Source organism: Ipomoea triloba, chromosome 13 (genome assembly GCF_003576645.1).
Source record: "Ipomoea triloba cultivar NCNSP0323 chromosome 13, ASM357664v1".
In the NCBI taxonomy this organism is placed as follows: domain Eukaryota; kingdom Viridiplantae; phylum Streptophyta; class Magnoliopsida; order Solanales; family Convolvulaceae; genus Ipomoea; species Ipomoea triloba.
The window spans coordinates 15,024,389-15,038,516 of record NC_044928.1 but is presented as its reverse complement, the minus strand read 5'-3'; the positions used below and the strand labels follow the sequence as shown (position 1 = coordinate 15,038,516).

Sequence of the window (14,128 nt, the reverse complement as noted above, 5' to 3'; positions counted from 1 at the left end):
CAAGTGATTTTGTTGTCAAGGTTGATGCTGATTTTGTCTGTAATCCAAGAAGGTTAAGTCTAGAAAATGAAATGAATTGAAAATTATATTAATTCTAATATATTTCAAGGATGCACAATAAGTATTTTACATACAGGATCAATAAATGCTGCAACAGTGACTACTTTTGAAATTTCTTCAATTTCTGGATTTGCAAGATTGAGTGCAACATTATTATAGTCTCGGCATCTTTTCAATGCGTCAAGTGTGTCACGATGTTCTATTACTGTACATTGACATTTTTAATAATGAGTTTTAAATATAGCTACGTAAGATAATGATCTAATTACCATTTAGATATTATTATCAACATATATAAAAGCATACTAGTCCTTTAGGTGTTAGCTCGAGGTACTTTTGGTTACTTTTGGTTCAACCATTATTGTTGAATGAGTTCCTGTGGATAGAGAAATTCCTAGTTTATTTAAGGAATAAGATTATATAAAGTAGTAAAAATATATACATTTTAAATCATTTTAATAAAAAAAATATGATTTACCTTTAAATTGAACAATTGTGATGCATGTAGTCCAAAGATATTACGGAGTAGTTTCCCACTTCAATTTCTTGGTTTATTTGAATACTTTCTTTGTCAACAAATCCTCCCCAAGTAGATAATATGATTGACTTCAAAATGTTTTTTATTTTTTTCTATGGTATTAATAAAATACTTGGTAAAAATATATATAACATTATTTTGTATTGTAACTTTGATATTTAATGACAAGATGTGTAAAGAGAAGACAATAGACAATGTAGTAATATAATTAATTAATGAATTTGAAGGTACAAAATCATTACATTTTAGAAAATAAAAACAAATAACTAATGAAATTATCTCTTTTATAAGTTTTTGATAATGAATAATTTTTTTTGAATAAAGGTATTATAGACAACTAATTCTAAATTAAAGAAATGCACAAGTATTATTTTTGGTTGTAACTACTAATTTATTTATAATTTAACAAGAATAATAGATTAGTGCACTTACTTTTCATCCACAACAATGAAGTTTTTGATTTTTTGATTTCCATTCGTTGTTGAGACAAATTGTTTTGGGAGTTTGTCAATGGCAATTACTACAATTGTTGTCAATAGAGGATGAGAATAAATAATTCAGAATATATGGTTATAATAGATATTGTTATAATGATATAGTAAAATTAGGAGTTAATTCCTTTTTTGGTCCTAGACTTATAGTGCGTTGGACAGTTTTAGTCCGGATTTATTATTTTGTCCACATTTTGCCCTGCCTTTATTAAAAGTGGACAATATTGGTCCACCGTTAGGCAATTCGTTTGGCAGCCGTGAAATGGAGGGGTATTTCCGTCCTTTTAGGTCCATGGCTTAATCAAACAGTATAATAAAGCTTAGCAACGGCCTCCTTCACCATTTGCAGATTCACATTACAAAAAAAAACACTCAAAGCAAAGATCACAGGCAACAATGTTCTTCACCATTCTCAGATTAATTCAATGGAAGGCTCTCTTGGTGCATCCTCAAACTGTTCTGGTTCTTCAACTGTTAGGAGGAAGTGCTATTTGTATGGAGAATGCATTTCGGTTGAAGTTTGTGGATGCGGTCAAGAAATGGTTTTGAGAACATCTTGGACAAATGAAAACCCGGGTAGGAGGTATTGGGAATGTTCAAGACATAAGGTTAGTAATTAATTTTATTTTTTTTTTGTAATTGACCGGGTCAGAGAATGGATCTTAGGGTTTTTTTTTTGTGTTTGCAATATTTTCAGGATGGATTCATGAGGTGGTATGATCCACCAATGTGCCCTAGATCAAAGAGGATTATACCTGGGCTTTTGAGGAGAATTAACAAAATTGAAGAAGAAAATGTAAAGTTAAAATCGAAGCTGAGAAGTCTCGGGAAGATACTGAAATCAAATATATTCGTAGGAGTGGAAAATGCACATCCATGAGGATCTTAGCTGTAGTTGGCATGATTTTAGTCATAATTTCTTATTTTATTAGTACCGTAGGGAGAAATGGGAGCAAGCATGTATATATGCTCCCATAAGAGTGAATTGTAATGAAATTGATTAATGGTTAATGGCCTATGGTGTATGGCTTATGGTTAATGGATTTTGGTTTTTGGTTTATGGTTGATGGCTTTTGGATTTTGGATTTTGGATTTTGGTTTTTGGTTTATGGCCTATGGTGTATGGTTTATGGCTGTTGGTTTTTGGCAGTTGGGTTTTGGTTTATGACCAAACAGAATGAACCATAAATACTGTCATATTTACACACTATCAATCATAGCATAAAATACACACTATCAATCATAGCATACATACTGTCAATCAACCATAAATACACAATAAAAATGTGTTGGTCCCAAGGGGATGGGGTACAAGTCTAGAAGGGGGGGGGGTGAATAGACTTGTATAAGATTTTGCAAATCTTTTTCGACTTCTCGTGTGTATTGGACTTAGGATGTTTAGGTCCGATACCTCACAAGATGAAGACAAAGTTTTATGCGCAGCAGAAAAGTTATCCCCTTTTAGTTAGCACAAGTTTGAGTTAGTTCGAGAGGTGCGGTTATATGCAGTGTAGTTCGAGAGTTAGATAGCGAGAGATAAAAGCAGAAAGTAAATGTGAGAGAGATTTTTAAGTGGTTCGGCCAACCCGCCTACGTCCACTCTTCTTCCAGAAACTCCCTGGAAGGATTGCACTAAAACTTCCCTTTTTAGTACAATGTCAAGCGCTTGAGCTTTGATCACGAAGCCCGCCTCAAGCCTCAGGTTTTTCGCCCCGCTTCTTGTTACTCCACCTATCGAGCACTTGAGCTTTGATCACCAAGCCCGCCTCAAGCCTCAGGATCTTCACTAGACAGCTGCCAGGTTACTCCGCCTCTTCTTGCTTAATCCAAAGCAATGACCTTTGGTTGTCACGGTTGAATGTAACAAGCTCCAATCTGACCACAAGCTATCGTTGAATCAGCTTCAATGTAGAGCAGCTTCGGTCACCTTCTAGATGTGTGGCAGTTTAAGCTTTGTAACTCTCTCAAACACTTATATGTGTTCTCTCGCTATTTTGAATATCAGGATGATATTCCGGATTGAGCACTAGCACTTGAACGTTTGAATTAGACACCTCTTAAGATTTTCAGAATGAACTAACTTCCTCTGACGAAACTTCCCACTGTGAACTTGTGTCTTCACGTCCTTTTTATATGAGAGTTAAGGAATAATTCCGTTGGAGGGAAAATTATTCCATTTGAGATTTGTCTCCCATGCTGTGTATGGGACTTGCATCTTTTCAGCGTTTTTCATGGAGTGGTGGTCTTGTAACTTGAACCTTTTGTTTGGTAGTGGATATTCCATAATCCACTTTCTTGAGTCCATGCTCCACTTGCTACTTTTGGTAAAAGTTACTCTTTTTAAATTCCCATTGATCCTCGTTCTAGGGAATAAGACCGACTTTGGATTAATGCACCTTCTATCCGTTTGTTGTGGAATTCTGATGTGGCATCCACTTCTGGCACCTCCTTAATATTTTATCTCCATGATATTCTTCTTCTCCAAACTTTATTCATGCTTCCTGACCGTCATTCAGCCTTTTGGAGAAATGTCAGTTTATCGAGACCAAGATTGATGTCTCGATTGTTTGATGTCTTGATCCCCATGTATCGAGAGATCTATCTCTCGAACTCTGCTTATGTCTCGAACTGGGTTGTTGTACTGAGAGATCCTATCTCTCGGACTCTGCTTATGTCTCGAGACTCAGTTGATGTCTCGCAGACCCTTATTCCTCCAGTGTTGTCCCGTGTCTTCTTCTGATCTATCTATAAGATTACAACACGAGACTTTCTAAGATGTTCACACAAGTTTACCTTAAGCTTAAATATTTTCCGAGTTGAGCTCAAGTTACCCGGTTGTATTTTCGCTCTTAGTTTACTTGTCGAACTTACATTGATTCCTATCTTTCGAGACTTAGGGGATTCTAAAATACATTTTGGTATCATCAAAACCTATTACATTATGTTCCTAACAATTTCCCCCTTTTTGATGATGCCAACACTTATACTTGTATGCCTGATTAGCAAGAAAAGATCATTGATTTTATTTTCAGCGCATACGGTAAGTTTGACAAGTGAACTAATCTGCTAAATCATGAAGTAAGAACTCACGCAACACCCCCAGCAAAAGATATATACATTAATATAAGGGAATGTTTTACATGAAATAGCAAAAAAGAAAGAAGATAAAGAACAACATGAATTTCGAATGCATGTAGACATCGAGAGCTTACTGCTTGTCTGCTTTCCTCTTCTCGTTTATGGCTGCTCGTGTCTTGATGGGATCCTTGGAGTTCACCTGCTCTAGATATTTATCTTAAACGTCCAGGTGAAGGTAATTTATAAAAGCTTCACCTATGAAGCTGCCTTCAATCACCCCATCTCTCCACCATTCGATGCATTCCAGAGGATTAAGGCCGCTATGAAGAGATAAGTCAGTTTTGGCAAGAAGACTTACTATGATTCCATTGAGGTACTCAGTTGAGTCTTCTTTGAACCCTGACTTAAAGTTTTTCATAAATTGCTCATCTCTCTTCTCTTTGGCCGTTTGTTGTTCTTGTCTTTTTCTTCTCCTTTCTCTGTCTTCTTGTCTCCTTCTTTCCATTTCCAGTGTATGCTGGACCCTTAAGATTTCTGCATTTTCGCTTCCTCCAGTTGTTTGCTCAATGACTTTGGAACTTTTGGAGGAGGTCCAGCTGGTTCACTTGCTACCCTTTTCTTGCTAGTTGTTGATGTCCTTCCCTGAGTATTATTTTCCCCCTTGGTGGCATCATCGGCTCGGGAAAGGAGGGTGGACATGCCTTCGAAGAGTGCTTGAAGTTGGGCAGGCACTTGGTTCGACAGATCATCGAGTAGTGCTTTCATCACGTCCTGTCGAAGTTCACTGGAATATTGGAAGGCTCGAAGCTCTGCTCGTATCTCAGCTAATTCAGCTCTCGCACCTTCAGCCTCTGCTCGAGCTACAGCAGCTTCATCTGCAGCTTTCCGTGCTGCATCCTCAGCCCATACTGCCTGTTCGAGAAGTTCGTCATGGCTGGCTTGAGATTCACTTGTGCCAGCCGCAGGCATTGCAGCGTTGCGAACAATGGTCAGTATGCGCTCGATCTGAGCCATCTTCTGAGAGTGATCGGCCATGAATTGACGCACCTCGCCAATGAAAGCTTGTTCGGCCTTTTGATCATAATCAGAAGTTGAAGGAGAAGAAGTACCTTTAGTCGAAGGGGACTTGGGTGCTTCCAGATTTCCACCCATGACTTGCATTTGCGAGTCCACCTCTCGATTGGGTTTCTGAGGGCCAGCAGGGACATAGGGATCAGAGCTCGAAGGTAGCTCCATATCAGGTGCTTCCCGGTTTCCATCCAATGAAGGTTCCCCCACAGCGTCACCTCTCGAACCAGTGCTGGGAACTTGGTCATCTGCTAGTGAGGTTTGAGACGAAGTTTCGACAGGTGCTTCCCTGTTTCCACCTTTGATGGTTGCATCGTCCTCTTCAGTACTTCTCGAACCAGCAGGACTTTGGACATTCTGCTCTCGTTGCTCATCAGATCGCACCTCAGCTTGCTCAGGTGAGTCAGGAATTACTATTGTTTCAGGAGCAGCTGGTGCACTCCACCTTTCTCTTTCGACCATCCTAGCTGCAAAGGTTGATGCTGTGTCATCTGGTAGTAGGAATGGTGAAGGTAGTTCCATAGCGATGGGAAAGCCTGGGAGTTGGAGCAACGGAATATCACCCTCTCGAACTATCTGTGCTTCATCGTTGTCATTCGAGGGTGTGGACTCAGGTGGTGGCAAAAGAAGAACAGTGTTAGGGGCCACCTCAAGTGCTTCCGAGGTCTCGGATTCACCTCTCGAAGCTGCTACCTGTTCGTCCAGAGCAGAGAAATTTACTTGGGACAAGGGGATTGCGGCTGTTGGTATTGGGTTCTCAGAATCATTTCGAGCAATCCCAGAGGTCTCTCCTGGACCTCTCGTATCCTCTACTTGATGTCCCAAGGATAATGCAGTGGCGAGCCTGATATCTTCTTGAAATTGAGCTTCTAATTCAGGATCCACTACAGGCTCGGCTTCAGCTTCTTGCGCATCAACAGCTATGCCCTTCCCTTTGTCAGATCGACCAAGATTTCTCCTGGTCACGTGCATCTCATGGGCAAGATTCAGAAGTTCATTGGCTGGGATTGCAGTGAGGTTTAACCAATTTAAAGCAAAGTCCTCCTCAGCCACCATATCTGCTGCTCTCGAAACCAGTTGATCAATCGGACCTGTTCTCCAGTTGATCCATCGAAGCACTCTGGAGAAGTCATCCAAGCTAGACATATTTTCAGTACTTTGATCCAACTGAGAAGTGATTTCAGCATTCAGCTCATCAGAGTTAGTAGACAGGATTTCTGTTGCCGATGCAGCTTCCACTGTTATCTCTCGAACCACATCTCGTGGTTCCTCAACATCTGTGTGTACTGGATCACTGATCCCAGTACCTTCAATCTCTCGAGCTTCCTCTCGAGGTATAGCCAAGGATTCATCAGCAAAGCCAGCACCATCATCAGCATGTAGATCAACACAGAAAGCTCCTGACAGGGACCTGGTAGGGGGCATTCTCTCAACCTCAGTGGCCAGTGTAGCCTGAGGTTCCCCCTAGGCTTGTGCCCTGTCTTCGAATGGTACTTGGATTGCTGAAGGTGTTACCTCTCGAATTTGAGTGATAGTTTTGGCCTTTTTAGCCCTCTTTGGCAAGGCAACCTTCTTGATCAGGGTATCCAAAGGCTCACCATCAGATTCCTTCTCCTTGGCTGGGGCTTTCGTTTTACCCCTTCCTTTAGGCTTTGAGGGAGAAGGTGTAACCTTAACACCTTTAGACTTTGGAGCTTGAGATTTCGTCCTACCCATATAGGTATTCCGATGAACCTCTCACCCTTCCCTCAGTTCTAAGCCCTTCAGACTTAAAAGATATTGAACAACAAAACCGAAACCAACCTTTTTACTGATCGTTAGGTTGGTGTTGGAGACTGAGCTCTGCACTTGCTGTTGAAGGAAATTGAAGATGATATGTGCCCAGTCCATTTTGTTGTTGTTCCAGATGGCGTGGAGGATTTTGAGGATGTCCAGATTAATCTCATCAGTTCCAGACACCTTGCCGAGCACGAATTTCATGATAAGGTCGGCAGCAAGAGCAAACCTCTCCTTTAGGTGGAACTTGCGGAGGGCAGAGGATGCTCTGGGCGGTGCAGTCTCCAGTCGGATTTTATCCCAAAAAGCTTGCTTGTCCAAGTCGTAATCCGAGAGGTGCTGGACTGCTTCCTCCGACGTCGCGAAGTCGAATGCCGCTCTGAGGTCACCAACAGAGGTCGTGATATGGATCTTATTGAACCGACTCTCTATTTTGCCCTTCGTGACCTTGGCATTCGCGAACCATTCAGTGAAGTCGAGTTCATGAATGGTTTGGTAGTCGTGTGTCATGTATTTCATAAGTCCTGCTTTTTCGAACTTCTTCAGGACTTTCTCCGCCATCGTTGGGTTCGTCGAGTGAGCAACGAAACCATCTCTGTCAAGGATACTCCCCGCCTTGACTTGTTTTATCTGAGAGCGTATGTGTTCCAGCTCCCTCTGGTATGCATCGAAAGATTATGATGATGATTCAGATGCCATTGTTTGAGGTGTTGGAGGGATTGTGTACAGTGTTTAGGATTTGGGGGTTTTGGGTATTCGGTTTGAGCTTGAATCCGGGTGAAGAAGAAGAAATTGGCTTTTATATCATGTGGATTCAGGTTGGATATATGGGTAGGGTTAAGAGCTTGACCCGAAAAAGGGATCCCGGTTAATTTAAAAGAATTAAAAGGTCAGAAATGCCCTTTTATAACGGTTATGTATGTAAGGTATGATAAGGGTATTTTGGTAAGATATAATACGGTTTTGGATAGTGGGATATAAAGAGATGATATTTATATAAGCATGCTCCCACTCATCAAGATAAAGCCTTTAAGAACGGAAAACCGTCAGTAACCGAAGACCACGTGGCTAACATTAATGTCCAAAGTTAGCTGTTCCACATATATCCGTTGAGCTCATTAGTTTTATCTCTCGAAGGTAAACTCTTTTAAATATTAAAAATAGCAATACTAAAAATCTAAAACCGTAATTTTTAAAAACCAATTTATAAAACCGTCATTAAATTTTTTTTATTACATATAAATAAAAAATCAAAAAATTTAAAAAAAATAAATAATGCACACAAAATAAAAAAAAGAAACTAATAAATAAAATATGAAAAAAAAAACAAAAGAAATGAAATAAACAAACAAAAAAAAATAAAAAGGTATAAAAGCCCGGATTGCAAATTTGCAAAAGATCCAATACAAATTGACATTGAAAAAGAAAATAAAAAAAGAGTTTCAAATAGGCAAATTATACTGTGCACCACGGTGCACATAGCAATGTGCACCACGTACCTAAACGACGTCGTTTTGAGCATTGTAAACTAATCGTCCGTTTTTTTTTGGAAATCACGTTTCCCGTTTCGGCCAGTCTCTGTATTTATGTTAATATTCTGTGTATTCCAGGCAATCATTCTGTGTATTCTAGGCAACCGTTCTGTGTATTATAGGCAACCGTTATGTGTATTCATGTTAGTAACACATGTTGTGATTTCATGTTAGTAACACATGTTGTAATGTGTTTGTGCATTCGAATGTTTAGGAGGATGAGTTCTGTGTATTTTGTGTAAATATTATGTGTATTCATGTTATTAACAGAAGTTGTGATGTGTTTGTGCATTCGAATGTTAGGAGGATGAGTTCTGTGTATTATGTGCATCAATATTCTGTGTATTATGGCAAACATTCTGTGTATTCTAGGTAAACCTTCTGTGTATTCTATATAATGATTATGTGTATTATAGATAATGAATTCTCTGGATTCATTCGCATACACTAACATCTGTATATTTTGTGTCAATATTCTGTGTATTCTGGGCAAACATTCTGTGTATTCTAGGCAAACGTTCTGTGTATTATAGATAATAATTATGTGTATTATAGATATGAATTCCCTAAGTCATTCGCGTCCGCGTCTACTAACACCAAAACGACGTCGTTTGACGTACGTGGTGCACATTGCTATGTGCACCGTGGTGCAGGGTATAACGATTGTTTCAAATACTATACTTCCCATGTCACTTTGCCAATAGCAAATTGATAGGCCGGGATAAAGTCGGTCTAAGCCATCCACCTGGGACATACAACAAGAGGCCCAAAGCCTATGTTTCCAGATCTAGAATAGCGCGTAACAATAGGATTAATGACAATACTATAATACCTTTCTAAAATTACAGCTAGCATTACATCTGTAATGGAAATAACGTAGTTGACATACTCCAACAAGCAAACTACATGAATTCAAATATGAGTTATATACCTGACACTGCACGCTTGTAAGATAGCGAGCTGCATCTCAAAGAATTTACAACTGATATGAACTTTACATGATGTACATAAGACTATAAGAGTGAGATGTCAATGAATAAAACCAAACAACAGTGGGCACATCAAAACCACAGTTAGTTACATCATGGCTATGGCTATGGTGAATCATCCCATTACGTGGAGTTGTTACACCTTGTGAAGCATTACTGCCGCCAGGAAATGATCCATCAGAACAGATTATCAACAATTGGCAAATTTGTCCCTAAGTTGCTTTAATGGAATTGGTTTTGGTAATATTTGCATAAATAAAACAGGACCATCATGCTTAGCTTGTGAACATTATCTGCAACTTCATATGTAAATTGTAGGGGAACCTCTATTATCTAAAGCTTCACCAATTAAAAATAAACTTCATTCCAACATTTAGAACACGTGGTTTCTCTAGAATCTGTATCAATTCAAATAGCTAGTACCGAAATGATGTACAAAGAAAATCAATCAAATTTCATTCAAAATCCTTCGTAGCAGTAATCATTAACATTTACCATAAAGTTCCCATCTTTATAATTAAGAATATTATAAATTACAAATCTAATAAAAACAAAGTTACAGAACAGAAATTGTAAAGTTCCAATCTTTCTAATTAAGAATACTATAAATTACAAATCTAACAAAAACAAAGTTACAGAACAGAATTGAAATTGTGAACGAGAGTTGAAAATACAAAAATCTAACCTCATACTGGGTAGATTCATTATCCCTATCCAAAACAACTCTGAGATTTTCAAAACATCTCTTTTCCCCTCTTATCATAACACCAAACCCTTCCTCACATATCCCCTGGTGTCCCAGATCACCTTAAGCACAAGAATGGATGAAAATGAAGTCAGCAGTGACAACATAAATACACAGTTACAAATATATTGCAGAGCCTATACTTCCTCCAATATAATCACTCTACATCAACCCAAGGGGCCAACCATAATTAAAGCAAGGAATATGTAGACTCATAGCAGCAAACATGAGCATATAACTCTCACCTTGGCATTATGAATGAGTTGGACTTTATACGTCTACTCTTCAGCATCTAAGTTGGACAACACCATCCATGTTTGAGCGTGGCTACAAATTAAGTTTAGTGCAATCACCCTGAGTAATAATCTGCACATACACATTTTTAAGAAATAAAACTTTAATAAGTTAATTTGGTGTTAAAAAATAGTGGTAGTGTTTGGAAATAATAGTTTAAGAAATAACCAAGTTGGATAAATTAATTGGTCCACAAGCTTCATTCAGAATTTTTTGATAAACAGTGTTATCAGTCACATTTGTAGTACTTGTATCCCGATGATTATTGCAAGTTAACATCTTGACACAATATTTGTTTTTTTTTTTTTTTTTTTTTGCTCTTGATAAGGCAACATTTAATTTAGCGTGAGAAAACACTGATTTTCTCAAGTAAATCCCTACAAAATCAAATGTTTGCCCCTGTGCCTTATTTATTGTCATTACAAAACACACTTTGATTGGGAACTTGTGACGTTTAAAGGGGATTGAGCAATTTTCATCCTTTGCGGCTTCAAGTGGGATCCTTGGTATGAAAACATGTTTGCCGATGCATTTCCAGGAGCAATGACACAACGTATAACATGATCACAAAAGTCATCACATATTAACCATGTACCATTACATAGTCCTTCTACAAGATTAATATTCCTTAGCAAAATTACAGGGCAATTCTTTTTTAAAATCAACTTGTGAGGAGGTAGACCGGGTACTGAGATAGTATGCAAGAAGTCAGCAAATTCATAAGGGGAATTAGAATTGAGCAACTCATCATAACTGACATAATATTTTCTCTCTCGAGGAAATCTAGCAATTAAGGTGTTGTTAATTTCATCCACGTATTCATTCTTTGGTGTCAATATACCTCTTTTCATGAGTGGATAAGGATCACAAGTGAAGTTCATTATATATGGTAAAACATGTCAAATAATAAATAATTCTAAGACTGTAATTCATTTGTATATGGGACAAGGAATGTTTTTGGAATTTCAATTGAATTGTCGAAAACATATTTTTCTATCCCATTTTCCACGCGCATTAAATATTTGCAAAAAGATGGATCTTCTTTAGCATGCATATTTTCAGTCAAAGCCAATCTCGCAACCACTAATCAATTTTTTTGTGATTTAACCAAACTTGCTTCTATGAAATTCCTTTTGCTTCCAGATCTTATTACAGGTAACGTCTGTAAAAAATCACCTCCAAATACTACAACTTTTCTTCCAAAGATTTTGTCACAATTTGTAATATCTCTCAAAGTTGTTTTGAAATTTTCTGTCTCTACGATTGGCCATTGTTGCTTCGTTCCATATAATCAACTTGCACTCTCTAAGAAGTCAAGCTTCCATAAAGACGCAGCCACACCAGATGTTGCAGTTAAAGTGCAATGTCATGGTTTGATCTCACTTTAGTCAAAAGGCACCTGTATAAAAACGTTTTGTCAGTTCCCCTAGGGCCATCAACAAAGAATACTCCTCCTAAACTTGAGTAAACTCGGGCAATTATGGTGTCAAAGGCTGCTCATTGACTTTGGTTCAACTTCGTTATAGCAAGTAAATCAACTTCATTAAGCAACAAATTCTTTTTTTGCTTGTGCATTCTTTGTTGTTTTGTAAAACCAATATGATAAGAAACTAAAGCAAAATCATTCGTATTCTTCCCCCAAAGATCCAAGTCATCATTTATCATATGGAGGCACTTATTTTCAACATCAATTATATTGATAGATGAGGAAATTAGGTCTTCACAAAGATGTTCCTTGTATTTCATCCACAAACCATGGGGAAAAGGAATATCACAAAAAACCAACACGATAGCAAATAACCTAGAAAAACTTGTAAGCATTTGCCAACACATACTTTCCTGCAAACATTGATTTATTACTTGATCACTCTGCAACAATTCTAATTTTTCCACCGCTTCCCTAAAAGTTGTAGGCATAGATTCACCAACCAGTTTTAAATGTTCATATGATTTAGATGCCCTGATATTCATCAACAACATTCTCAAATAATATCGATTGGTCCTAAAAGAGATAAGGTAAAGTTTAGGGGGGGAGGTGTGTGTGTGGGGGGGGGGGGGAATAGACTTTACATCGAGGGAGGGAGGGGTACGGTGAATAGACTTTACATCNTAGACTTTACATCGAGGGAGGGAGGGGTACGGTGAATAGACTTTACATCGATTTGAAATTTCTTGCTAAGACAATATTAAAACCAAAACACTTAACAGTTTGTTAATGTCTTGTGCACAACGGAATATAAAAAAAAAAGTGTTTTGTGTGATTTACCTGTAGATCATGCAAGCAATAATAACAACTCTACTCCTATCTCCAAGAAGAATTCACTATATCCACCACTCCTTAGTTACAAGCTAAGATACAATAAATTTTTGTGATCTATTGCTTTGATCACCAAGCCCACACTAATCACGCCCCAACCAGTGCCTCACAATATTCTAAGGACTCACAGTTCTCCAAAAATACTGAAGACTTCCAAAACTCATAATTTCTCAAAAATACTCATAATTCATAATTTCCAAATCAATATTTCTCACAATAGAAATTTTAGGAACATTTCGAAAGTAATATATCTTTCAAAGTCATTGTTAATATATACATGTACATATACATGGAGGAACACCAATATCAATACCATGGGCATGGTCTTGTTTCATCAAGCCCTAGTGACCTATCTCTCTATTGAACACTACACAAAATCCCATTCAATTTCAAATAATGAGCAGGGTCTTAATTAATAAGCCCTAGTGAACAATAATCACTCTACTGAACACTACACAAAAATCTCATTTAAGTGGAACAGAACTAATACCTTAAGTGTGCACACCCCCAATGGGTTTCCAAGTCCATTGGGTAGTAACTAGTCCTAGTAGTCATGATACGTTTCTAATGACTACTACTCAACAGGGTAAATACCCTAGTGGTATACTCCGCTAACCACTCCTCAAAATAACAAAACTAAAAGTCCTAGTGAGATAGGATACGTTTCTACTGCTCACTCCATAACAAACTGGGTTTTAACCCAAGTATCCAAAATTTCACAACAGGATACTACACAAATCTTAAATTTCATTAAGGGCATCACGACCCAACAAACATTTTATCATCCATCTTTATAAAGATAATAATAAAAATATTTCTCATATGCCACTCCAAGATGGTAGATTTTCAAAATTCAATCACAAGCTTTGTAGCCAACTAAAACATAGACTACTAATAACATTCACTTGAATTTCATATACAAATGTATGCATTTTCTCAAAATATTCATATGCCTCCAATTAACATAACATTCCAACCTCTGTAACCAACACATATGCATATAATCTCAAGTAGACAACTTCTCCATGGCTCAAATAATCAACAAGACACAAGAAACATAAACTGACAGAAATTTCAGACATTATGCCATGGATTGTAGAATTTTCTGAGGCAAATCGGTAGCATATTTTAACACAAAATTTTCCTGATAAGAATTATATCAAGTCTATATTATACACAAAAAAATTTCAGGCCAATCCAAAGTCTAGAAGTATTTTTTTCGAATTTTTCCCCAACACTG

At 37.7% G+C, this 14,128-nt stretch overlaps 1 protein-coding gene across 1 annotated transcript; it reads left to right on the top strand.

Annotated features, from left to right (window-relative positions):
- Positions 1 to 1,514: 1,514 nt before the first annotated feature.
- Positions 1,515 to 1,969, top strand: LOC116001243. Its single transcript, XM_031241131.1, has 2 exons — positions 1,515 to 1,697; positions 1,787 to 1,969. The coding sequence occupies exons 1-2, from the start codon at positions 1,515 to 1,517 to the stop codon at positions 1,967 to 1,969; spliced, it is 366 nt and encodes a 121-aa protein (XP_031096991.1).
- The last annotated feature ends 12,159 nt before the right edge of the window (positions 1,970 to 14,128 follow it).

Bases quoted from the DNA above. Each gene is read 5' to 3' on its own strand.
- LOC116001243 (XM_031241131.1), top strand. From the start codon at position 1,515: ATGGAAGGCTCTCTTGGTGCATCCTCAAACTGTTCTGGTTCTTCAACT. The intron at 1,698-1,786 runs GTTAGTAATTAA...CAATATTTTCAG, and splicing joins GGGAATGTTCAAGACATAAG to GATGGATTCATGAGGTGGTA.